The 27263-nt window shown below is 46.5% G+C and overlaps 1 protein-coding gene across 2 annotated transcripts in view; it reads right to left on the reverse strand.

Annotated features, from left to right (window-relative positions):
- Positions 1–2906: 2906 nt before the first annotated feature.
- Positions 2907–27263, reverse strand: part of SPECC1 (sperm antigen with calponin homology and coiled-coil domains 1) — a 168664-nt gene continuing 144307 nt past the window's right edge. For both annotated transcript variants that reach the window (XM_032784138.2, XM_032784148.2), the window contains 3 exons: positions 15241–15357; positions 10580–10639; positions 2907–7057 (listed from right to left, as the gene is read on the reverse strand). In XM_032784138.2, coding sequence (XP_032640029.1) covers positions 6968–7057; positions 10580–10639; positions 15241–15357 — 267 coding nt within the window. In that variant the 3' untranslated portion in view covers positions 2907–6967. The remainder of the gene's footprint in view (positions 7058–10579; positions 10640–15240; positions 15358–27263) is intronic.

Genomic DNA, 27263 nt, shown 5'->3' on the forward strand with positions numbered 1-27263 from the left:
ATGCAAATGAGGCAGGCAATTGCACACAAACTTGAAAATCAAGTTCCAAGCATCATCTTTTGCTTTAGAATTTCCACCTCCAGCAAAGCTACAAGTGGGAATTACTGCTAGATTACAGCTAGCTGTGTAACATGGATGCGGGTTTCGCCATGTTAGAACTCCTCACTATTGGTAAACCAGCCTGGCCGGGGACTTGTTAACTATTTGTACTACAGGCATGTCTACAGGATCCAGCCAACAGTGGAGCTACATTGTGGCAGGTGCTGTAGAAACTCAGAGCAAGAAACAGCGCATGTCCCAAACAGCTCGCATCTAAAGAGACAAGACAAAGGGCGGGAGGAAAGGATACACAGCACGTAAGTGGAGATTGGGACTTTACGTAGAAAGTGGTTAAATACCTTGTCCAAAGTCACACAAGGAATGAATCCACGTGTCTGGAGTCCTAGTCTAGGGCTTTCACTACAAGACCATTCCTCCTCTCTGGTGAAGATGAGAATTCTGACTTGCAAAGCACAAAGGAAAGACCGCAACGCAGCCATACCCACACCTCCTGAAAAGCCCACGGCTCACACATCAACAAAACCTTGACAATCACTGCCTCCTGCATGCCAAGGCAGCTGGGATTCTCATCAGAGCTTCTGTTAGCACATTGCTGCTGACTTCTTGTCCATGCCCACTTTCAGAACCAGGAGTCAATTTGTAGGCAACATGAATCCTGTTGCATGCCTTGGACCAGCGATCTCTGGGGAAACCATGGCAGAAGCTGTCTGCAGCAGAATGCTGGGACCAATGATCCCTGAACTAATTGGAGCAACCTTCAAAACAAAACCTGGCAGCAGTTTGGAAACATAGAAGATGCAGTTGGCCATCTGCAGTTCAGCATGTTATATCTGGGAGATAATCTGTCCAAATCAGATGAGAACATCAGTGTTGTTCCCCATAATGAAGCTCCAGCCCGGTTTTCCACTAATTCCCTATTTTCAGTGGTTAGAATGTAGCCTTAAAAATCTGGAGCTGAAATGTGACACACAGATAGGAATGGGCAAACCAGTTTGGATTGTGAGAGCAGCATCTCCTTCCCCATGAACTTTCAGCTCCACAATTGAACCCAAAAACTTCTTTGAGAGGTTGGAAAAAATTCAGTTGCTTAACTGTCTCTCTCATGATTTTTCATTTTCTTGGCTGTCTCAGCAATTTTGGCTGGCTCCAGAAATGCACCATGCAATAGGAAGAGCCTTTTCATCAAGGGGTTTTTGTGACCTGATTGGAAGCAGAAAGTACTGGAAATAGGAAGAGAATTTTTTGAGATTTTCAGCCCAGATTTGCTGAACCAAGAGGTGTGAAGAAGCAGACAAACATTTTGAGTATATCCCCACAATGAATCAGATCTCACAACGTGTGGAGGCTCATCCATCTGTGACACAGTATCCTAGGGGCTGGATTCCTCAGAAATAAGATGGGCTTCTGCAGCGCCTTCTGTCTGCAGATAAGAAAATACTAGCATGATAAAAAGGAAGTTGCAGTAGGAATTGGAGTTTGCACTTTAGACATTTGTGCTGGCAGGAACCGCTCCTTTCCTTCATTGCATGGCTTTTATTTTAAACATTTACACTCAGTGGCATTCAGATTTTGGTCAGTGGGATTCTGCTTTTTGTCCTCTTGTCCGAGAGCACAACCCTGTCTTGCATTCCAGCTTTACACACAATCAGGCGACTGCACCACATCCAAAGTTGTTGAGAGAAATTGAGAGCACAGAGAAAAAGCCAAGTGATTGGGCTAGACAGGAGCAACTTTCCATGCCAAGATCTTGGCCTTGGCTCTCATCATGCGCATGGGTGGCAGTTTCCTTTTACCACATACCTTAGATTACATCAATCTGCCACCCACCATGAAAGGGTTTTTAAGTCAAAGCCAGTTTTAATTTTTCCTGGCTGTACCACCATTCAGTTGAAGATGCCCAAACTGCAAGACAGAGGCAGATGCTTGGTACTAGTCCTAGAATTGCCATGTAGGTACAGTCTGGGAGACGCCATGTGGAAAGAAGGCTGGTATTAGAGCTGGACACTGCCATGTCTACAGGATCCTAGAGCCCCCCGCCCCGTTTTGTACTGTTGTACAAACAGCAAGAGGCTTGTGAAAGGCTGACAGACATGCTATTCTAGTGATTATGCAGATACCATGCTCAGTCTCTGCATAATCTACATTTATTGCTCACTGTAGCTATATGGCTGCTGGAGAGGATTTCCTGTACCAGGCATCAGCTACAGAACACTGCCTAGCAGTATGAATAGGATGTTATATCATCCTGTGTAGATTCAACATATTTGAGCCTCCACCCATCCCCATCAACTCCTCATAGGACCCTAGGAAGAACCCACCTTCCAGTCCCTACACAAATCCAGAGAGAGTCTCATCGATCTATGTCAAAGAAACAACAATCATCATCACCTTACATACCAAATGGCACTTACCTGTTATTGTATCTGGAGGTGCCCTATAATAGATTGTACAGTGCTTTTCTTCTTCAGGACCCCATGCAAACATTAATCCTCACACAACCCCCCAGAGATACATATTATCCTCATTTTATAAATGGAGAGACACAGGCAGAGCAGTTAAGTGACTTCTCCTTGGCCACAGGAGGACTCAGTGGTGGGGCTGGCAATAGAACGTAGAAGTTCCTGGATCCTAGAGCTGAGCTCAGATCACACTTCTCTTGTTCCTCAGAATCAACTCTGCTATCACTGGAACTGAGCAATTACGTGTCCATCCTACAGGAGGGCCCAGCCCAGACACAGTGCTGTCAATTTTTCTCAGACGTTGCTTCCATTAGAACGGAACCCCAACACCAGGCAGGCTCATAAACAGATGTGTTCATGTACTTAGAACACCATGACCAGATGCCATCAGAAAAAAAAGATTTATTAGAAATATTACACAGATTTTGCATTGTGTCCTTTAATAGTGTTAATCTTTAAATACATCTGTATTAGCATGTCCAAATCTGACAATGCCTAGTATATACATTCTAGTGTGCTCTTTGTATAAATTAGATCATGGATGTAACAACTGTATCCAATGGACAGAGCTAAAATTACTTGACTATTAGAGATGGTTTTTCAACCTGGCAAAATTCTAGTCTGGGTCAAAACCAGTAAAAATGCTGTGCCCAGCACTGCCCAGTGAAATTTGGCACAGATGCAAGTTAAAAATTAAGAGACCATCAGCTATGAAAAAGGTTAATGGTGAGTAGATTACCACCTGGCCTCTACACTGTGTTAGTGGCTGAGCCTAAATAGCAACGAGCGTTGGTGGAAAGCAATTCCAGTTTGGAAAGGTAGAAGCTATTGCCAACTGTGTGAAATGTCTTAATGCTTGTGACCCGAGTCCTGATAGGCAGCAAGCCCTCCTTTGACAGGAACGCACAGACTGCATTTCAAACACATGGAATGGCTTTGCAAACAGCTGGCCTTCCTGGACATTTGCTGAAGGAAGCCTTGGTACCATGACCAGGGAAAGATGAGAAAAGTACAAAATCTGTAATTAGATGAACCAACTTCCCTCCGGTTCTTACCAACTAGAAAGCGAGAGAAAGGCAGTCACGGAAACCAAGGCTAGATTTAGGGTATCCATAGGGGTCAACTCAAACAGAGGGGACTCAGGTGTCCTGTGGGTTGCCCCTGCAATGTGGTGGCATTCCCACACTGACAAAAGCACCAAGAGCAGGAAGGAGGCTTGAGACAAAGAAGATATGCCAGCTCCCATCAACTTTTCAAGAACTGCTGAAACTTGTCAAAGGAAGAGGGAATGGGTGTAGCTTGTGGGGAGGAGCCTGGAAAGTCAAATTGCATTCCCAGAAAATCAGCTTGCAAAGTGAGCGGCATAGGGGACCAATCTGTTATCCTGCTCTGATCAGCTGCCTTTTGTAAGCAGAGAAAAAGAAGCCAGTTCTGCTGTAGCCCCCTTAAAGTTTCTTTGAATACCACAGGCTTTGGGAGTTCAGAGCAGAAATCTGGCAAAAGCTGGGCTGGCAGTGATAACAAAGAGGACAGACCACACATTGAGAGCTGAAGGAAATTCCAGACATCAAGACTTCTGAGGCCTCTACTATCTCACAAAGACCCAAATACTTCTGCCCATTCCCTTTCACACATCCTGTACATTCACTCAGCTTCTGCATGTCTTCTGAAACAGCACGTCAGCTTCACGATAAATCCTCTCCTTCCCAGAAGGCCCAGACCCTGGACTGGCTTCCCAATTCCCTCCCACCCCAGGCCCATCTCTGCCTTCCCCTCCCATGACATGAAATATGTTGTACTTTCTATGTGGGATCAGTGACTTTGCACGTCAGATCCTACTTTCCACTCCCTTTGTGTCCTCTCTTTCCTAGCAGCCATTGTGCAAGATTTACACAATGCAATCCCTTCAGCCAGGGCTCCTGGAACTGCAGCTCAACTGTCCTCTTCCCCATCTTCCTCAAGAGCTAAGCCAAAGTCAGCATTTAGGATAGACTTAAATATCTAGTGACCTGCCAAAACTAACTAGGCACACATATGTGTGCATGAGTGCAAGAGAGTGAGCATCATCTAGATGGGGAGCACACGGTGTAGAAGCAAGGTTTCATGAGTGCACGTTTGGGAATGGTGCATTTCTCTGAAGAGGTAAAGCCACAGAGGTAAAGGAGTTATGTATTACAAGGACTGACAGATCTTTCGGAGACTTTCATTCCTCACGCCGTTCATGGCAGTTGTAAGCCGGACTTTGGTCACCTCCTCTGTTCAGTTTGCTCCTTATTCAGGGACATTCCCACCCACCCCCAAATCCTGCCTGCATCATTAGGGAGAAACAAATTGACCAACAGGAAATACTTTAAGAGCTTAAAGTCTCCCTTTTTGACACTGTTCCAAAGCTTGCAGCCTCTATCAGGACCTAGATTCAACTCTTGCTGGCTTAGTCTCCTTCTGCTGAGACAGCTGGCACCAAAATAGGGATCCAGTCCCATGACAATAGTCGTAACAACTACAGGAAAGGACAGAAATAGACCCATGTTGGAACAAGCTTAAAGCTGGGATGTTTTAGGCCTCCTTGCCAATACACTCCAGGCATAACATACTGGAGGATAAATCAGCCGCTCCTCTCCCCCAGGATCAGTCTAACTGCTTAAGTTCTGTCCTTGCTTCAGATCCAGATAAACACACCTGCTGTGCTGGTGAATGTACCAGGTGGGTCGCACCTGCTGTGCTGCTGAGTCTGTGACATGTCTCCTAGCGGTTATTGGATTTCAGAAAGTGATAGCAAGTGTAGTGGGTGACCTCCTGAACATACCAACCTCTCACCATCAGTACATGCAGGGAGCGAGTTCTGCCAAGGATCAGACTTTTAAACTAGCCTGTTGCACCTCACATACCTGTATGCTGCCTATAGACTTTGCATGGGACTGAGTTGTGCCGTCTGAGCACTACCCTTTAGGTGAATTCATGGCCAAGTGGTCTGCCTCCCTCTTGGGTGCAGGGTCTAGATGACAGCAGCCTGGCCCTTCCCTTCTCTCCCACCGTTCTTGGAAAGCTGCTTTGGGCACTGCCGTTGCACCCAGAACCACATCCATTTACAGACAAAACTCATGGAAAGAAGGGCTTAAATCAGAGACATTTAGGAAAAACCAACAAGATCCAAATTCTAAATATAAATCCAAGGCTGGGGATTAACATCTATCACTAGGGAAGAACTTGAGTTGTTTAAAATGAAAAACTGAAGGTTTGAAATGAGCTGCTTGTGGACTCTAGCATTGTATCAACAGCAAGTGAGTGCAGGGCACTTGCAAAGCATCAGGAAGCTGAACACACCCGGCTTCTTCCGCGAAAGCACTTATTTCTGCCTCACTAGAGGGGTGAGTTAGAACAGGGAGCACGCTCTGTTCCCTTAGGTAAGGGAGGAGAATGACCCATAGCTCTCGGTGATTAATATTCAGGAGGCATCAGGACTTGGCCACAAGGTTAAACATTGTAAGTAAACAACCCTTTTCTTTATCAGCACAACCTGGGGCAGCAGAGCTGCCCCAGGGTAGATCCCACACAGAGAGCACATTCTGAGAGACCATCTGAGAGCAAATGGAAGATTCAGGTTTATGGGGCCAAATACGAAGAGGCATGTAAAGTGACAAATGAAACACTGCTTTATGCCAGGAGATATCAGCAGGATCGCTGGGATCCCACAGGCTTCGCTCTGGCTTCAGTGATGCAATGAAGAGTTGCCAGCTATATTCGCTGTAACTTACGGAATACAGTTGCATGTTGCCATTGGTATTAATCTCTTGTGTGTTCTTTTACACAGTAACCTCAAATCTAAACATACAGTAATAACCTATGCATTTCACTTCACTGCCCAGGGCACAGCTAGCAAGGCCTTCTAGGTAGTAAGTAACAAGTATTTACACATTCTTGCAGATTATTTAGGAACAACCTGGAGTAATGAGTTTACTCTACACAAACCTGCTGTATTTGTAACTATGTTAGAGGAGCGCTGTAGTCAACTGGTTCACTAACAATACTCTGCCAGCATCCCTTGAGTGCCAGCATTACTTCAGGCACTGATTTACAAAGTACATGTTGCATTCACTTTGTTCTGTGGCAAATCTCCAGCTGGCAGACTCTGGTTTGAAAGGCAATCATTATCAAGCACAAGGGCATCATCTTCAGAAATATCCCACAGTGGCAGAAAACTCCTTATAGTTTCCATGTTGAAATAAACTTACAGCTGTATTTGGTTTGTAAAGGTGGACAATGGATTTTTATTTGGCTGCAGTCCAAGGTTACTGAGATGTGATCAGAATTGTGGAAGAGCTTTCCTTGCAACCTAGGAGCCTCGGCTGGCTCATGGAATAGAAAATAGGCTATTTTTAAAGTGATCAAGTGCTTCTGTGGCATTCTTCAGTCTCTTCCCCACTTCTGCCCACCTTCTGCTCTGGGGCTCAGGTCTCAAAGTACTTGTAAATCTGGGCCACGTACTGCATCACGCTCTGCCAGTCTGGCCGGTCTGTGTACATCATCTCACTGAGTTCCTGCACAGGACACAGAGAGGGTTAGCAAGGGGGAAAGAGTTTAAGGGTAACACTGGGGTTGGGGTCCTGAAACGTGTATTTTCCTTTTCAGTGAGGGTCTGTTGTGTGGGCCACACTCCATTGCAGACATACATGCAGAACAAGAAAACCTTGTGGTGGCACTGATCTCCAAGGAACAACATGGGCTGATTGGAAGAGAGCTATTGCAACAAACTAAATGTGTGTCTCAGCTTGTGAGGCATGGAGTCCTCTGCATAAAGAAATTACAAGCTGCCAATGCAAAGTACAAGCAGCTGAATACAAAATACAATGTCCAGCCACTAGCATTCAGGGTAAGAGGAAGACTAAAGATCCCTAAGACGACTCTTGTAATGAAGGATAATTTACATAGTGCTCCCTCACCTCACCAAAGTGCCTGGGATGTTTTAGAGCAGACAAGAAACCAACGGTACTATAATGAACCTGACGGAATGAGTATTCCTCTTAACGTACAAGCAAGTTAGGCAATGACAGAGTCTCACTGATCTGGCTCAAGGGATCATGGCCAGTGACTGCTGGAGAGCTAAGCACCCACTCCTACAAGTTACGTATATACCTCAGAGTATTTTCAGATTTAACAGTCACTATGTATTTTGTCTTCATTAGGTTACTTCTTATCTCCCTAGGTCCATTTCAGAGTAAAGCCTATTGTAATAAAAGTCTCCTGTGCATTGTTAGGGTAAGAAGACAGAAGGAATCCCTGAATTGGATCTGCACCTCTCAAAGCTAATTTGCCATAATCATAGTCGCTCGTTTCAGAGTTGACGTCTGTAGCCTGATTTGTAACCATCTCTTTCGGTGCGAGATGCCTGGGAGAGTAGCAAGTCCTCACACCCACTTGAAAAACCAGCATTGCGAGGAGCTGCCTGAGTGAAACAGTCCTTTTGCCAGGAGAGCTTATTTTGTTCAGGGGACTAGTATAAGCTATACCAGCCAAAGAGTCTTGCCAGCATAGATGTGTCTCCACTAGGTGGGCTCGGTAGGATAGCCAGACTGGCAAACCCCTTTCTAGTGTGAACAGGGCCTTAGTTGGTGTGTGAAATCTTACTCATTCTCAGCTCTGTTGTGCTAGAGCAGTCCCAGTGGCTTCAAGACAGTTGGACCCATATAACTGAAACAAGTACTTGGGCCTCTCTTTAATCAAGCCTCCTCACTTAATGTCCGTCCAGTGCTCTGAAAATATAAAGCACTAGATAAAGGCTAAGTAGGATTAATATCTTCTTAGCTTCACTGCCTTGGGATTTAAGGTTTCTGTGAATTTTTGGAGAAAGTGGCTTTCTGATCTCCAACTTTCTTAGCTGCCCAGAGCAGATGCCAAAATCTTCACATTAGCTCTTAATGGAATATGATGGGTCTTGTCTTAGGCACAATAGAGAGTGCAGGCTACTGCCAGAAATAACAGGCCGTCTATTGGATAAATGTTTATATGTTGGCAAAGGTTTATGGAAGCAAACACCAGCCAAGCCTAATTAATAGAGCTGCTTGGAAAAATTCTGACAAAAGAGTTTTTTGCTGAAATTTACCAATCTGTCATAATTGAAATGTTTCAATTTTGACCTAGTTCCTCCAGAACCCATGGAGTTTCCTGTGAGCTCACCCACCTAGCTCCTTGGCAGCCCAGATTTCCAGTGTCCATGGCCTCAGGGGAGAACGCCACTCATGTGATGGCCTCAGTGCTGGGAACCCTAGGGCTCCAGGCACCCAGCCGGGCAGACTGCCTTGCATTTGGGGACCACAGGGCTTCCAGTCTTATGGCCCCAGGGCAGCCAGCCAGGTGAAATGCCCTAGAATCACGGGACTCGAGGGCTTTCACTTTCAAAGAGAATTTCAAAATCTGTGGTTTTCGTTTCTAATCAGAATGAAACCAGATTTCAAAATCTGAAAATCAGCAAACCCGTACTTGCCTAAATAAAGAATACTAAAAAGGGGCTTGTCTCAGGCAGCTCTGTTTGAATATGATTCCTTGGGGGTGGGGTGGTGGTGGTGGTGGTGGTTAGGAACTCCTTTGATACAAAATTTACACCTCAGAGGAGAGTGCTCAGTACCCTGCTAGCTTGTGCGTTTCACACTGACACATAGCAGAGCCATTCTGAGGACCACACACCTGGGCACACCGGACACTTGAAATGAGACAATTGTGTAATGTGGTATTCGCCCTTTCAGTTGTGAGAACTTGGTATTCAGGCAACATCTTAGGGACCTCTCCAGTAACGTGGGGAATGGGGAAGGGTGAAGAGCAACGTAAAGGGATGCAGTCTGAAGAGGAAAATAAGTCAAAGGTGCTGTCACTTGCTGAAATAAACAAGTTACAGCTCATGTCCAGATTCCACAAGGGGCTCTGAGGAACTCTAGTGCATCTTCATTACAAATGAAGGACGCAGTCCTGCATACGCACATATGGGGATATTTTATTTCTGCCTGTGGTCCTAGTGAAATCAGTAGCACTGTGTATGCAGCATTAGGTCCCACCTCACTAGCAGACAACATGGCTGTCTACAGGGACTTCAATAGACCAAAATGACACGGAGGAAATTTCCCTCCCCTGAGTTGGACTTGAGGGGGAGTTGTCACCTTTAAAAAAAATATGTATGCAACCTACCTGCTTGCTTCTTCTCTCACAGCAGAGAACTGCTAAGCTAAAGCCCTTTTTGTATGGGCTGCAGTAGGGAAATTTTGCAAAAATATCCCACTCTTTTACTGGGTCAGCCCCCCAGTGCTCTCAGCACTGGGATTCTTAGGGTAGACAAGTCTAATGCTAAGGCTCTCATTCAGTTCCAGAATTAATTTAATTAGAGTCTTAAACTGCAAAACAGTCAATCAAGGCTATGCACTGGCCTAATGTATTTGTGACGCTGATATATTAAATGCACTAAGTAGTGCCAAGGCACAAGCTGATTAGACAGCCAGATGCATCTGATATCCCATAAGGATCTTTTCAATCGGCACTGAAGGATTAATTCTCTATCTATGGTTATTATACTTCAAGTGTCTGCTCGATGTGCAGACACATGTTTCCGGTTCCTTATTTAGCTCACAAACCCCCTAAAGGTTTAACCTCTGGATATTAATCTCCTTGTTCCACATTTGCTGTCATGCTCTTGGCTCTACCCAAGGCATTTTAAAACAGGGATTTTAGCATTTTCCTTCTGGTTGTTAAACCAGTAATGGAGCCAGTAATGTTCCAGGTTGAAACATGGATTAGCAGACAGACATAGGGCTTTCCCACACATAGCAGGGGTCACGGCAGGAATGGCTGACTGTAATTAACTTCATATCAGCAGTTATGCCTGCTGGGAAGTGCTCCTCATGGTAAGAGCTTTCAGACTAGTGACCTGAGCATTTGGCTGCACTTTTCCTTTAACACTACGTGAATGTTTTTAATGAGAATAAATGGGCTGCATTGTAATGGAGGATTTAACTCTATGCATTCAAACCCCGTTCCCCTCCTCATCCACATACCCTACCCAGCTCCCAGATACTCACCAGACTGGGTTTGATGCCCACACTTTCAGCAGCTTGAAAAGCCAAAAGCAGATTTCTTTTCTGTGAAAATAAGGCAGGAAACACCACCATTAAGCTCAGCGCCAACGCAAGCTCTCTATTCCTGAATCTTGCCATGGGGCTGTGGTGTTGAATTGGTCCAAATGAGAAGATGTATTTGAAAAATGAACAAGTATCAGACTTAAGAACTTCAAAGAGACAAGATGTGTCAAGGCTCAAGATGAGATGAGCCATTCATACTAAACAATAAGTCTCCAAAACTTAAGGAATCTACAGTCCAACAAACTCATCTGCAGCAAGGTATGTTTTCTCAAAGTTTGAGCGGATCGTTAGAGTGGTGTTTCTGTAACGAGCTGACATGACTGAAAAATCAGAGAGAATTTTCTGTTTTGAGGGAATTCTGCTTATAACTGATCTTTTTGCCCTTTCTTTGTAATTAAGAATGTTCTCATGCCAACAGTCTCTCTGTCTCTGAAGAGTTCATCTACTGTTGTTGAAGCAACAATCCACTGTTTGTAACAATCAGGGCAAGCTTCAGGCACCAGCGAACGAAGCAGGGCTTGGGGTGGCCAATAGGAAGGGGCAGCACGTCCTGGTCTTCGGCGGCAGGTCCCTCAGTCCCTCTCGGACAGAAGGACCTGCCGCCAAATTGCTGCCGAGGAATGAAGTGGTCCGGTTAAGCTGCTGCCAAAGTCCCACTGATTGTGGCTTTTCTTTCTTTTTTCTTTTTTCCCCCCTCCTTTGCCGCTTGGGGCGGCAAAAAAGCCTGAGCTGGCCCTGGTAACAATGGAACTTGTTCTTGTGAAATTGATTATGGTGCCGTAAGGAGAAGACTGTGATTTCAGATGGATAAATATGCTGCAGCAATAAAGGCTGAAAAGTGAGGGTCAGAACCAGCTAACAAACAAGGCAATGGTGGCTCAGTTTAAGGCATCAGTGACTAGATAGTGCAGTTCCACTGGGACTGTGTGGTGGTGGGCAATTTATAGAAAACTTTTGAATTGGGAATAATAACCTTGTTATTTGCCTCGGTGAGAAATATCTCAAAGCATCAGGAGTGTTGCTGAACACAGGGTCAGAGAGAGAAAGATCAAGAGAGGGGAAATTCATCTTCATGAAAATAGTTCTTATTTATCTCTGGAAAAGGCAGGTGGGAGGACATTATTAGAAATGGGCCTAAAAAACCCAAGGTACAATACAATCTTGGGGGAAATTCAGATCTAGTTCTCAAATTCTCAGCTGAGCCCTATCCTTATTATCTATCAAACCAAACCCTGCATCGAAACATCCCAAATGTCAGAAAGCCTATAATCCAGAGCTGGACTCTGTGGCTTAGGTCCATCTTTAAATTTCACTGTGATTAATAATTATTACATGGATTTCTAAAGTGTCCATCCCTGTAGTGTCTGGGCTTTCTGATTACAATGCTATTTTACTGCAGTACATACCGTGTTTTAGACACTGTTCAAACAGATTACACGTGATTTGCTTGAAGAGACCACAGGAAAGCTTTTGCTCCTGGGGCCATCCCCACAGTGTCTGACTAATCCTTTCCTAAGGCAGGTGTCTTGGCCCTTGTTCTCTCACTCTCTCTGTTTTTGCTTGATGGAAAGTTCAAACCCAATCAGGAAGGTGAAAGACTTTGGGTAGATTCTGATAAGACAGAGTCATTCCCTGTGGTTTCGTTGTCATCTAAAGCCTGGAAAGTGTATGTGTGGGGGAGAGGAAGGGAGGGGGAAACTGTGGTCTCTAATCCACTGTCTGATCAAATAAAAACTCTCCTTTTCTGAGATATGCTAATGTTGCCTGACTCCCCAGCTGAGCAAGGTGCTTGTGGTTTTTACCACCTCTCTCTACAACATGCTCAGCTGTAATTTTCCCATCTGAGAAGATGACACACTGTTAGCAGGCCCCGCAGCACCTCCCACAGGAGGTGCTGCTGTTGTTGCACTAACTTATTCTTCCCCTCCTCCCATGTAAAGTTTGCAGCTAACCATCATCGGCCTAAGTGGAAATCTTGAACCCACGTTTCCCACATGGCAGCATGTGGTACTACTTCAGCCTGTAGCTTTATCTACCAGGGGATACTCTGATAAAAGCTATTCTCCAGTTGAACTGTACTAGGTGCTTGGACCGTGTCTTGGTTAATGTACTTTTTGCTCCTATTACACCAGTCACCGTAAAGAAAATCCTTAGCACCTTCTGCTATCCCCTGCCTGCTCATTACAGTTAATGGGCATGCTCTCTGTGGCCAGTGGAACAATACCACTGATGTATGTATAATGAAAGCAGATCTAGGACCTGCCCACACTATGCCCTAGGAGACTTACAGCTTGGTTTCTCTGACAAAGCAAGAGGGTATGGCTACACTTGAAATTTAAAAGCGCTGCCGCGGCAGCGCTTTGAAGTGTGAGTGTGGTCCGAGCACCAGCGCTGGGAGAGAGCTCTCCCAGCGCTGCATGTAAACCACATCCTTTACGGGTGTACTGTGCAGCGCTGGGAGCACTGCTCCCAGCGCTGTCGCACTGATTACACTGAGGCTTTACAGCGCTGTATCTTGTAGCGCTCAGGGTGGTGTTTTTTCACTCCCCTGAGCGCGAAAGTTGCAGCGATGAAGTGCCAGTGTAGCCATACCCAGAATCTTACACATCCATAGCACATAGCCAAGTCTTAGATATGTAACAATGCTCTTGGGATTTGCCACAGAACACCCTTTGCAGCTTGTATCTGTTTCAGTTCTTTCAAAGGAGTAATGGACCCTCTCCAGTTTCTGTCAGATTTGCTAATGGCCAATTCCCTGTTAATTTGGCTTTGCTCCTACACTTTTGTGCCTGGGGGCATTCATTCTTTCATAATGAAAGGAGCCTGAGCAGTCTTCCTCCAGGAGTCTCCTCTACTCCTCCCACACAGGTAATAAAGCCCATCTGCGTATCTAGCCATTTCAGTGTTTTTCCACCTCATGACATGCTCTCCCAGCAAAGGATTTTCTCAAATAAGGGCTGTCCAAAGGGCAGGTAAAGCCTTTGAAAAACAAAGAGCTGGTATTACCTGGTTAGCTCTTTTCAAAGCTCTCTGGGCTAAATCCTGACACCGGGCACACTGGGGCTTTGTCTTCACTGGCAGGAAAAAGTTTGTTTTTAACAGGTGTTAGCTAATTTGTTAAAACCCTAGTGCAGACAATGTAATTGGTATGCATGGTAAACCTAGACTTTCCCTACCTGTTGTGTCAGTAATATATTTACAGCTGAAAGGTCTGACACAGACGGAAAGAGAAAGTGGGATGTGATGCAGGAATGCGTTGAAATTAGTGTCACCAACTTTCTGATTGCAGAAAACTTAACACCCTTGCCCCGGCCCCTTCCCCAAGGCCCTGCTCCCACTCATTCTATCCCCCCTCCCTCTGTCACACGCTCTCCCCCGTGCTCGCTCACTCACTCATTTTCAGCGGGCTGGGGCAGGGGTATGGGAGGGCGTGAGGGCTCTGGCTGGGGATGCAGGAGGGGGCTCTAGGCTGGGGCAGGGGGTGAGGCATGGGAGGGTGTTTGGGCTCCAGGTGGCACTTACCTCATGTGGCTCTCAGAAGTGGCTGGCATGTCTCTCCGTCTCCTAGGTGGAGGCATGCCCAGGGGCCTCTGCCCGCTGCCTCCATCAGCAGGTGCCGCCCCCACAGCCCCCATTGACCGCTGTTTCTGGTCAATGGGAGCTGTGGAGCCAGTGCTGGAGGCAGGACCTGTGTACGGGGACAACACATGGAGGCCCCCTGGCCGCCCTTTTGCTTAGGAGCTGGAAGGACATGCCGGCTGTTTCCGGGAGCCGCACAGAGCCGGTCTCTGCAGCCAACTGGACTTTTAGTGGCCCTGTCAGCTGTTCTGATCAGAGCCACCAGGGTTACCTTTCAACAGGGCATGCTGGTTGAAAACTGGACGCCTACCAATCCTAGTTGAAATGCTTTTTCTTTTTGACATGCTGCATTGAGTCAGTATGGTAATGCTCACACGCTGTGTCATTGGAGGGGAGGAGGCACAGGGGTAGAGCAGAAGAACAGATCACTAACTGGAAAGCAATGTCCAAAATTCCCAGCTTGACAACAAGCACTCTCCTTCCTACTGATTATTTCACATTAAGGCTGAAATTCCATAGAAATCCTAGAGGACCAAAATATGCAGCTCAATTACCAAAACACTTTGTCCTCTGAGGCACCTGGGTTCTTTACCCGTAACTGGAAGAGAGCCGCCTCCCCACAGTCACACTGTTAGGACAGTTGGAGCAATGGAAGGTGTTTGTAGGAGCCTTTCAAGGGTGCGCTTTTTTTCTTCATGAGAGCATGCAACATCCACTGGATTTAGCCACCCGGCAGCCAGACCTTAGGCAGGATTTAACCTGTTGGCTCACCCTCTCTTTGCCACTACTCTTCCCCTTCTCCTGTTTTTTTCTTATTTTGTTTTTAGGGTTTTAATTAATTTATTTGCTCTCCCTTTTGTTTTTGTTCTCCCAACCTATTCATTGTATCTGTCTGAACGCTATGACTTTTATGCCAAGTCTGTACCACATCACCACAACGGAAAGCCTTCCCCGGGAATCCTCCTGCTGCCGATTGAGAATCAACACGAAGCATGATCAAGAGCAGAGCTAGCAAGACTTACTTTATCCTGGCCATTGAGCTCCTGGTATGGAATGTGTGCAGGCAGATAGGTGTGGAGGAGAGCGCAGAAGGCCAGCCCGTCGCTCCAGCTGCTGCTGAAGTTGGTAACGTCTATGTTCTGTGGGAGGAAACAACAAAACCATTACTGAGTGGTGCTAACGTCAGGCAATGGCCCGAGTGAACAGCCCTTGTAGCCAGTGAAGCAGGGCAGAGCCAGCAACAACATAGATACAGAAGAACATGAGGGATAACAGGTGGCTAGAAAGACTTTCTCTGAGCTCTGAAGGTACTAAATTCTGTCCAGCTGAGTGCTGCATGAAGCTCCACGGTAAGTGGCTAAGGCCTTCTTGTAGCCATCCTTATGTGCAGCTGGGGGAGACTACAGGCTTCCTAGGTCAAGATGGAGCGCTGATGTTGGACCCCTAAAATGAAACAGAAGGCTACTAGGGGCTGTGTTGCGGAATTCTCTGGGCTGCATCTGGCCTGCAGGCTGCACCTTGCCTTAACTTCTGGACCTGTCCCTTCGTGGGGCATTGCCAGTCTCCGTTCACCACAGAAACATTGCGTTACTTTGTCATTTTTTTGCTCTGTTCTATATCAGCACTGGGCAGATGAGGAATCCAGGTGGCCGGTTTCCAACACCTGGGCGAAGCTTTGTTAAGAGTTAAGCTGGTCCCACATCTGGCCCCAAACAAGGGAAATATCTGCTGCTTTCCAGAAGGTGAGAAATGCCTTGTGCAGCATGAACCTTGGCTGGGGTTTTGATCCCTGCCCTATCAGGAGGAAGGAATTGTTTCAGGCCTGTCTGTATAATGGGCTGGCTCAGCAGGATCCCGTGCACCCCCTCACGGCCTACGACCATGCTACAGGCAGCCTGTCTCAGTTTCCCCTCTTGGACTGTTCAAAGAAACCTCACTTCAGGCTTTTTCTTGGTCAAAAAATATTGCTCCTTGGGGACTGAATTTATTAATAGAAAAGAAACTGTAACTAAAACTGAGCCCCCAAAAACAAAACCATTCATAAAGCCACACAAGCCAAGGTTTCTCTTCCTCCTTCAAGGCCTTGCTGCCTGGGGCCTCTGCAGTCCCTCGCCTGTCTGGTCGGGGTCTCTACCTACCTACCTGGAGAGTCTTCCTCACTTTCAGCGTAGTCTGCCCCAGCTTCCTGATCTTTTCCCCTTCATTGCAGCCTCCTGCTACTCTCTGTAGGGCAGTCACCCCAATGAGCGTGGCTCAATCTATCCAGGGTTGGCTAGCTCCAGCCCATAAGGGTTGAGCCACCCTGTTATAGTGACCTTGTTGCAACAGCTCAGACACAATTTCTCCAACATGTAAAATCGAAAGTCATCAATATTGAAAAACACTTTTGTAATTAATTACAAGTTGCCTTGTAACAGGGATGCATAGTGGGGAGATGGATTTGATGAACAGTGAGTTGGGATAGCTAGTGCATTTGACCACAAACCTTCCCAGCCCTACTTACCAGACCCATGAGGATGTGTGATTAACTGCTAAAAGTCAGCTCAGTGTGGTAGCATAAAGGGTCATCAATTGATGAAATACCAAGCTAGTTCTTAAGCCCTAAATAAATAACATATTTGTTCATTTAGCACAAGGGTGCACAAACTTGGCAACAAGAAAGGCTACATTGGCAACGCTTCATGAGCCAGGCAGATGTAGCTAATTTACATACACATTTACATGAATGCTTGCTTGTATCTTCATATTCTGCACCTCCAGCTCAGGGTCATGGAGTGCTTTACAAAGGTGAATAAAACATTACCTTCTGTGAACAGATGGGGAAACCGAGGCAGAGTTCAAGTGATTTATCCAAGGTCACACAGAGACAAGAGCAGTTAGGAATACAGCGTAGGTCTCCTGACTCTCCCTCTCATGAGCTAACCTGGTTCTTACAGCAAGAGACCAGTCTCCCTAGAACACTAGTCACCAGAATAAATACGACCTTCCCGCTAACGCAAAGCTACACCAAGAGCAATAAAAGATCCTGGTGAAATGTAGAAAACGGACACAAACCTTTAGGCCTCAACTAGTTTAATAAACTAGTGGTTTCCATCTAGTCTGACGTCCTGTATAACACAGCCCATAGAACTTCCCTACAATCGTTCCTAGAGCAGATAGCTTAGAAAAACATCGATTCCAGATCCAAACACTGAATTCCTGCTCTTGGTATTATTGATGGCTACTGGCATTTTAATAACCACATTGGCTATGCCTTCTCTGAGTAGGTCTAGAGGACATGCTGGTTGAGAGATGTGTGCACTGGCACTCCTACCATGTCTAGTGCCAGTGAAGCTGCACTGATCGTAGCAATAGTGGGAAAAAGAGGAAAAAATCTAATAAAGACACAGTTTTATTCACTGAGGCAGGGCTTTGCAGCTGTGCTCTGGCTCCACTCCAGCTCCAGCTCCAGGCAAAAACCTGCAGCTCCACTGCTCCGGAGCTGCTCCACACTCCAGGCTCTGCTCCAAAGCCCTGCACTGAGGTGTGCCCGCCTTCCCCCTTTTCCCAGAAGGTGTGACAAGATGCTGTTCACCTCTGATACTGTAACCTAATGGAAGGTGGCACAGCACAGGGGGATTGAGCCCTACTAGTGAAAACTGGAGGCTTTTAAATTGTGTGTTGGCTGGGCTCAAGGCCCAAGCAGCCTGTGGTTGATGGGTACAGATTACAGGGATTATGGAAACAGATAGGAACCCTTTAAAAGAGACAAACCAAAAAAGAGCTCTAAAACGCAAAGGCCTTAGCAGACACAGAGTACACTGGGCTGGAGCAGGGCCAGGGAACAAAGATTCTCTGAAGGGCCTTTTTCTCAGGCATAATTGCAGTTGAAAGCATTTGTGGTTTAGCACTGAACACCAGAGCAGGGTGACCCTTCTAAACCTCTTGATGCCACTGCTGTAGCCACAGTGGCCTGCTAAAGAATGCTCAAATCTAAGCTTGGCTTCTTGAATTCTAAAATGACAACAACAAAAAAACCCACAGTGGCTGGCTGTTGAAATTGTAATGATGCTGAAAAGAAAGTAACAGCGCTGGATGTTCATTGCAGGGTATAAGATGCTTCCAGTATACTAAAGCATTGTCTCTCTGGATCACCCTGTCTCACATTGCAGCAGGTGTACAGTTCTCATAGACCACTCCAGTCAAACAGCGCTTGCACTGATGATCTGCAGAACCTTGACACACAGACTCTGTGACCCCTAATATTCTTTACTTAACTGTTTTTCCGCCACCTCCCAGTCACACACAAGAGATGGATCCCAATACTCCTATCATGCTGAAGATGACACACACACAGTCAGACTCACTGACGCAGACACCAAGTCTTTTAGTATAAGCTCTTCACTTATGGTGCCCCACTTATTATCCCACCTGGACTCTGTGCTAGCCTGTCCAATTGCTGGATGGCTGACTGTGATTAATACATTTAACAAAATAAGACTTCAACTGCACTTTAAAAATACCTATACTTTTATTAATAAGATGGCTTCTGATTGGCTGAAGCAAATCTATATCAGCTCTGTAATCCAACCAGAATGCAGGTCTCCAGTAGCACAAGGAGTAGCTATCACTGCACCGCAGCCAGCAGCTACATGATATAAGTAGTAATGGACATCAGTCAATTGAGATAACAGAAATAAAGACCTAGCATTTGAACACTGTACAAGATCAATGTCTTGGCTTTGAAAATAACTGTCTTGGCTTTGCTTAAGCATTAAAGTAGCAGCAGGAGACCATTATCCTGTAACCATGTTCTGTTCTCAGATTCCAAACCTTAATGAAGAATGAGTTAATTGTGTTAAGGAGTTGGGTGAGATTGGATTGCCCTGCTTTCCTGTATCTTTCAGAGAAACCAGTTGCATGTTATCCACCAATTTACAGTTACCTGAGAGAGAGATTTACTGCTCCAGTCACTAAAAGCTGCTTCCTTTCAGACTGTCTCAGACATGGAGGCTACTTGCACCACCAAGTACACCGTCACTGATTTATAAGTTTTATAGCAGTGTTTAGTGACAAGGTGGAGACAGTGCTTTTCTTATCCCAATGGTCAGGAAAGAGGACACGAACTAGCTCTGCAATTCTCAAGTCATGCTTTAATACTCCTCTGCATATAGCAACTTGGGCCTCAATAGATCGCAAGATTACAGTCGTTCAAGGGAAATGGTGGAAAGCCTATTGCTTGAGACATTTCAAACTAGATTGGACAACATAGTAGTAAATGTACTGTAGGAAACTCTCCTATATTGGCTGGGCGATAGACAAGATGACCTGGCATGTATTTTCCACCTCTAACTTCTACAATGCTATGAGGACAATGCCTGGACACCTTCCTTTATGGTGCTGCTGTCCCCTTTGCACATTGAAGATCATTGGAAACTAAATCCATTAGTGCAGGATGTGTCATCTACCAGCAGAATTTCTAGCACTGACTAAAAACCAACCCAAGACAGATCTGCAACAAACTTTCTTCTGGAGACCAGTTTGTATGAAACAAAAAGAGACTGTCTGAAATATTCCATTCCTGTATCTGTTTTAGGTTTTGCTAACAGAAATATCAACTGAGAAGCCACTAGGAGATGGATCTCTGCCCTCTGATCCAGCAGCTGGGCCTCCTCCCTGGAGAACTAGAAACCCCAAACCCAGCGACTTCCACCTTTATGTCCAAAATCTCACTTGCAGCCTTGCAGGATTGGGATATGGACCTGGAGTGTAGGATAAGGCTTTGGACGGAAATGAGTGGAAGGCTGGGATTTTGTTTTTCTGGAAGGGTTTTGAATGTGAAATCAGAAGAGACCTCGAGGGGAGAAATATGCAGAGATCTGACCTGTCCAATTTTTTTTGATGTTCCAAGCTATAAAAACAGCTGTGCAACAGATGGGGAGGGCAGATGAGGGGAGGCTGGTCAGCTGGGAGCCTCTGGAAAAGCAGACATTCCCACGTCACCTACCAAAGCAGCAAGTGTACTCCCTGATATTCTCCCCCCGACACAGACACACACAGCGAAAATCTGGCATGTTACCTCCATATGCTCCAGACTCTGCTTCTGACAGACGTTCAGGACCAGGGAGGACATAACAGTGGGAAAGACAAATTTTATCTCAAACATCAACCTTAACCTTTGCCGGCAAAGGCTGGAGTGACATCAGGGAGCTCAGAAGACATCACAGAGTCCAGGGGGAAGAGAGAGACTCCCCCAGCCCTATGTGGATTACTGTTCTAACTAAACAGCAGGGAAAAGGAGAATCCCATTTGCAATAAGCTTCTGATGCATCTTTTCAGGTGAGAGAAACCCTCTGAAACCAGCCTAAGGATCACAGCCAGCACACAGGACAGAGGCTGCCTGAATGAGACTTGCCATTCAGAAGCTAATTCAAACTGCTTCTGCTGATCTGCTCAGACAAGCTTATTGCTCAAGTTGCACTAAGTCTGGAGTAAAAAGTTCAACAGTGCGGAATTATGCCATTGCAAAGCTCTGGGATTTCAAGATGAAGTTCCTGCACAAAGCCCCATGAAGGGAGGTCAGACTAAAGGTAAGTGACACCTCCTAGATCTCAGAGCTCAATCTCAAGCCTAGGACTGGAAGCTGCAAACAGTAGGTTCGATATTAGGAAAAAAGCTTTTAACAATAAGGGAAGCAAAGCTCTGGAACAGGCTTCCAAGGGAGGCTGTGGAATTCCTGTCATTGGAAGATTTTAAGAATAGGTTGAAGAAACAGCTGTCAGGGATGGGCCGGTTTTATGTGGTCCTGTCTCAGAGTAGGGGGGTGGACTTGACCTCTCAAAGTCCCTTCCTGACCTACATCTCTATGATTCTATGCACACTGAACTTTTTCAGAATACTTTACACCTTCAAAGCACTAGACACATTAATTCCCTCATCTGGGATAAATTCTTACTCTGACCTTTTATGGCCCAGCTTGATGTGAATGTATAGACCAAAGCAGACTGTCTTCACGCCAGTAAGGCTCCAGCTCTTTTTGCTCTCCTGTTCCAAAGCTGCAGGATTCTCATCCCCAGTTTCAGTGTATTATTCAGTGTAAAAGACATACAAGATAAAACTGCTCATTCCCACAATGATCCACCAGCCTGGGGTCAGATTGATCCATTTTACCAGGGTCTGCAGATTCAGAAATTTGTTAAGGCTCTTTGCTCTTGCTAGCTGATAATATGTGGAAGAGGGAAGCCCCTAGGCCTATATAAAATCAAAATCCCTTATCTCTCCAACAAAATCCTCTAAGTGGCCAGAACCTAGTATGCCATTTACAAACAACCCTTGGATCCAAATCTTATACATAATCAAGAGCTTGATGGCTGGGCTCTGCTGCTCACATACACCACCAGAGTGAGGCTAGTGGAAAGTGGTTCTGACATCAGTGGTCCAGGGGAACTGGTCAGAAAAGAAACACCAGCTTGAACTTTTGTCACAACTTTAAATCTAACTCTTTGTGAAGGTTCATATCAAAGGTTCAGTTAAAAGCAAAACAAAAAAGAAACCCCGTCCAACCACCAAACCTTGTAAGAGAGAATGGCTTGTGTTTTCTCTGAACAAATCTCCCCACCCCCCTACTTCAGACATAGAGAAGACTCTGCTCCATGATTTCATCTGATGTTCCCTATTAAACACTCAAGTATCAGAGGGGTAGCCGTGTTAGTCTGGATCTGTAAAAGCAGCAGAGAATCCTGTGGCACCTTATAGACTAACAGACGTTTTGGAGCATGAGCTTTCGTGGGTGAATACCCACTTCGTCAGGATGCATCTGCTCCTGTTAAACACTGTTTGTTCTGACATTAGGGAATAATGGTAAAAAATACAAGCCAAACTGCGTGTCCGGCTCTGGGTTGTGCAAACATTTGGATGGTTTCCAGGTTTCTCCAGTGCACTTCCAAGCTGCAGCTCCCAGTAGGCAGCCCCAACAATTCTTTCAGAATAGAGGCACTCTACATTCGTTTCCTCATGTGGAATCATTAGTTCCGCGTGCAGCCAGCCAGAGTAAAAAAACGTAGGGTTTGGCCATCTTGGAAGATATTCAATTCTATTGATACTTTGGCAGTAAAATCGTTCCACCCTCTGCTACGCCTTCCCTGCTATTCCACTACAGAAGACCATGAGTGTGGGGAGAGTTCTTCCTTTACATGGAGATGAATGTAGAATGACTTAACTTGAACATCTGGGGTTTGATCACAAAGTGAATTACGATACTGTGTCAACTTGAGTCACACCACACCTACCTGGCCTACTGGAGGGTGCATTAATGAATTAACAGCCCTACACTCAGGCCTTTGTCTACACTACCTGATTAAATCGAATTAGTTTAAATCAATTTTTATAAACCGATTTTATAAAATCGATTTAGGTGCGTCCACACTAGGATCTCAAATCGATTTTGTGCGTCCATGGCCCACGTCTAGCGTCGTATTTCAGGAGCAGTGCACTGTGGGTAGCTGTTCCACAGCTATCCATAGTTCCTACTTCTGGTTGAGAGCCCAGTGCCTGCTGGGACCAAAAACATTGTCCCGGGTGGTGCTGGGTACGCCTCACCCCTCCTTTGTGAAAGCAGCAGCCACCATTTCGCGCCTTTTTTCCTGAGTTGAAGAGAGCAAACGCCATAGCACCAGCCATGGACCCTGCTGAGACCAGTAACGCAATCAGTGCAAGTTGTAAACAGCCAGCGCCACTCTCGTGCTGTCTATGCTGAGCCATGAACTGCAAAATTCAGGAGGGAGGGGTAGGAGGAGGAGGGGGAGGAGGCGGCAGCTTATTGCAGCGCACCGACAAGAGCGATGATGATGATGACGACATGGAGACTGATTTCTCCCTAACTCATGGGACCCAGCATTTTGGAGCTACTGGCTGGTAATGGGCAGCTTCTACCCATTGAACGCCGATTTGGCACGGGAACAAGCACAGACTGGTGGGACCGCATAGTTTTGCAGGTGTGGGCGATCCCAGTGGTGCAAACTTTCGATGCGTAAGAGCACTTTCTTTGAACTTTGTGACTTGCTTTTCCCTGCCCTTGAAACGCCATACTAACATGAGAGCAGCCCTCCAGTGCAGAAGCGAGTGGCAATAGCGCCTCTGGAGCTTGCAACTCCAGACAGCTACCGGTCGTCGGGAATCATTTTGGAGTGGGAAAATCTACCGTGGGGGCTGCTGTGATGCAAGTAGCCAAAGCAATCGTTACGCTGCTGCTACGAAAGTTTGTGACTCTGGGAAACGTGCAGGTCATAGTGGATGGCTTTGCTGCAATGGGATTCCCTAACTGGTGGAGGGGCCATAGATGGAACCCATATCCCTATCTTGGCCCCAGAGCACCAGGGCACCCAGATAATGAACCGCAGGGGTACTTTTCCTGGTGCTGCAAAGCACTGGTGGATCACAAGGGAGTTTCACCAGCATTCCACGTGGGATGGCCAGGAAGGGTTCATGCGCTCGCGTCTTCAGAAACACTATTCTCTTTAAACGGCTGCAGCAGGAAATTACTTCCCAGACCAGAAAAACAGTTGCGATGTTGAGATGCCTGTCGTTATCCTGGGGGACCCCAGCCTACCCCTTGATGCCATGGCTCATGAAGCCATACACAGGCAGCCTGGACAGTGGTCAGAGCTGTTCAACTACAGGCGGAGCAATGCAGGTGGGTGGTAGAGTGTGCATTTGGGCGTTTAAAGGGGCGCTTTCGATCTTACTTACTCGCTCAGACCTCAGCCAACCATGTCCCGTTTGTTATTGCTGGCTTGCTGTGTTGCTCACAATCTCTGTGAGAGTAAGGGGGAGACCTTTCTGGCGGGTGGGTGCTAAGGCAAATCACCTGGCCGCTCACTACGAGCAGCCAGACACCAGGGCGATTAGAAAGCCACACCAGGAGGCGGTGCGCATTCAGAGAAGCCTTGAAAGTAGTTTCAGCGCGGGCCAGGTGGATGGTGTGACGCTGCGCTTGTTTCCCCTTGATGAACACTCCCGCCTCTCTTGACTCCCTGTAAGCAACCCACCCTCCCTTACTTACAGCTTGCTGCAGGACTTTTAAAAGCAACCCTCCCACCCATCCCCTTTGAATTACATCTAGCTGAAGGAAATAAGTCAGTATATTTGAAAATCATTTATTCAGTATTAAAAGTCATTTGTTATTGCTTAAAATCATGAGTTCTTTTTTAAAAATCATTCCCTGTAAGAAAACCACTCTCCCCCCGTTTGGATGATTCTTGATTAGAAAGTAATTATATAAAGAGGCACTGAGTTATCTAGGTATCCTGCATGGTGTGCTTTTGGAGGAGGATCGGAGGTAAGGAAAAGCCCATGAAGCACATTTCAGCTTAATGTCAGCCTTTTGGTTGGGCTGTCCATGGGGGTGGAGTGTTTTGGTGGGGAAGCCTTCCCCACGCTTCTAACAGTCTGGGTGAGGGAGATATGGAACTTGGGGAGCTTCGAGGTGGTTAAACATGGGCTGCAGTGGCACTCTGTAACCCGCTGCTGTTCCTGACCATCCATCATGCGGTCTGAGGATCTCAGTGTGTTCACGCAGCAGCTCCAGCTTCCATTCACGCCAAGCAGATCTTCTCTGCCTACACCTCTGATCTTCCTGCGGTTCTTCCTTGCGCCACCTCTCTTTCTACCTGCCGGTCTTCTTCCCGCCACCTCTGTTCTTCCTGCCGCCACCTCTTCATCTCGAGCTTCTCTTCCTGTCCTCCCGGTCACTGGCATCTTTCTTGTATTTTGCTACCACTTCCTTCAATCATTATGATGAGCTCTGTTACTGTGGCTTACTTCCATGATTTCTGAAAACATTTTCATCTCGAGTTCTCTTTCTCCTCCGTCTTTTGGCCTAGCCTTCCGATTGGGGCAAGCGATACAGAACATGTGCCAGCTGTAATGGGAGGTAAGAGAGTACCAAGAAGTATGTTAAAAGATAATTTTACAAACACAATGTATTGACAGTGAACCAAACTATGCACCTTACATTGCACATGTGATTTCGATACAAGGTCGAATTGTTGCATCTTTTAATACTGAGAGCCTCTGTCCCTGGGGTCAGAGCACACTGCAGACGGCAGGTTCCCGGTCCTTAATCATAATTCAGCTTCCATGCAGCCATGGTAAGTCCAGCTCCTCACTCCTCCCTCCTAAGCATCCTCCCTCCACCCCTCACAGCGCGTGGCTGTTAGCTGGGAAGAGTCCCGCTTGGCAAACAGACAGAGAAGCCCAGCACAAGCCTTCCTAGTGCTCTGTGAAGCAATGATTCCAAATTACGTCATGCATGCCTGGAGGGGGAAAGTTTTGTTCAATGGGGGACGGATAAGGCTTGCCTTGCCCGAAATCTACTGAAAAGGCTCTTTGATTTCCTCCAATATCCAATTCATGGAGAATTTCTTGGAGGATTTTCACTCCATCCCAGACATGTTAACGAACTTTTCTGTAACTGACTGGCTAAGAAGGAATGACAACGCATGCTTCCCAAATTTATAATTAAAAACGCTTGTTTGTAACCTATGTGATAGAAACATTCACTCACCAGAGGTCCCTTCCATGGCTTCACTGTCTGGGATAGTGGCTTGGTTGGGCTGGGAGGGTAAATCAGGGCTCAAAAAAGCTCCTGGCTGCTGTTGGTAATTGAGAGCTGGTGTGCTATCTGGCAATCTCTTCCTCCTGCTCATCTTCGTCATCTGCCCCCTCGCAGAATCTCAGGCACGGTTGATATATGCAACACTGACTCTGAATCCACGACACGGGTGGGTACTTGTTGCCAGCCCCTAAAATTGCAGCAGCTCTGCATAGAACCTGCATGTTTTCGGACCTGCTCAGACCTTCCGTTTGCCTCTCTGTTTCTGGTATGCCTGCCTCAGTTCTTTGACTTTTATCCTACATTGCAACGGTCCCTCCTGTGCCCTTTTCAATCATGACTTTGAAATTCAATCATAGACATTTCTGCGGACGGTCCGCTGGCCCCACGGCTCCGGTGGACCTGCCGCAGGCATTTCTGCGGATGGTCCGCTGGCCCACGGCTCTGGTGGAGCTGCCGTAGGCATTTCTGCGGATGGTCCGCTGGCCCCACGGCTCGGTGGACCTTGGGCCGCCAGGCATTTCTGCGGAAGGTCCGCTGGTCCCACGGCTCCAGTGGCCCAGCCGCAGACATTTCTGTGGATGGTCCGCTGGCCCCACGGCTCTGGTGGACCTGCCGCAGGCATGCCTGCGGCAGCTCCACCACAGCCACAAGACCCGCGCGCAGGGCGGCGAAATGGCCCGGCGCCTCGGGCTCCAGAAACCCTGGCGCCGGTCCTGACGGTGGCATAAATCTCCAAGTCCTTCCATAGTGGCATGGTCATGTAAATTGTGAAGGAAAGAGTCAGAGCTCCAGAGAACTGAGAAACCTGATGTTGTTAGTTAATTCAAATATAATTTACCAGGAACATCTAGCCTCTCATGTTACAATAACTAACTCTCTGCCCTCTCTCAAATTCTGGCTCCTGTCATTGTAACAGGTGATGCATCTTGTTCCCCAAGAAAATCCTGTCCCTTTTCTCCTTCACTCAGACACAGACAAGAGCAGGAAACACCCTTTCATAGCCTATGGGGACATAAGAATGGCCATATTGGGTCAGAATAAGGGTCCATTTAGCCCAACTGTTCTTCTAACAGTTGCCAGTGCCAGATGCTTCAAAGGGAATGAACAGAATAGTGCAATCAAATGAACCATTTGCTATCATCCACTCCCAACTTCTAGCAGTCAGAGGCTTAGGGACACCCAGAGCATGGGGTTGCATCCCTGACCATGTTGGCTAACAGCCATTGCTGGACCTATCCTCCATGAACTTATCTAATTCTTTTTTTAACCCAGATATACTTTTGCCTTCACAGCAGGTTGACTGTGCGTTGTGTGAAGAAATACTTCCTTTCATTTGTTTTAAACCTGCTGCCTATTCATTGGGTGACCCCTGGTTCTCGTGTTATGTGAAGGGGTAAATAACACTTCACTATTCATTTTCTCCCCACCAGTCATGATTTTATAGGCCTCTAT

Source organism: Chelonoidis abingdonii, chromosome 20 (assembly GCF_003597395.2).
Source record: "Chelonoidis abingdonii isolate Lonesome George chromosome 20, CheloAbing_2.0, whole genome shotgun sequence".
NCBI classification, from domain to species: Eukaryota; Metazoa; Chordata; order Testudines; family Testudinidae; genus Chelonoidis; species Chelonoidis abingdonii.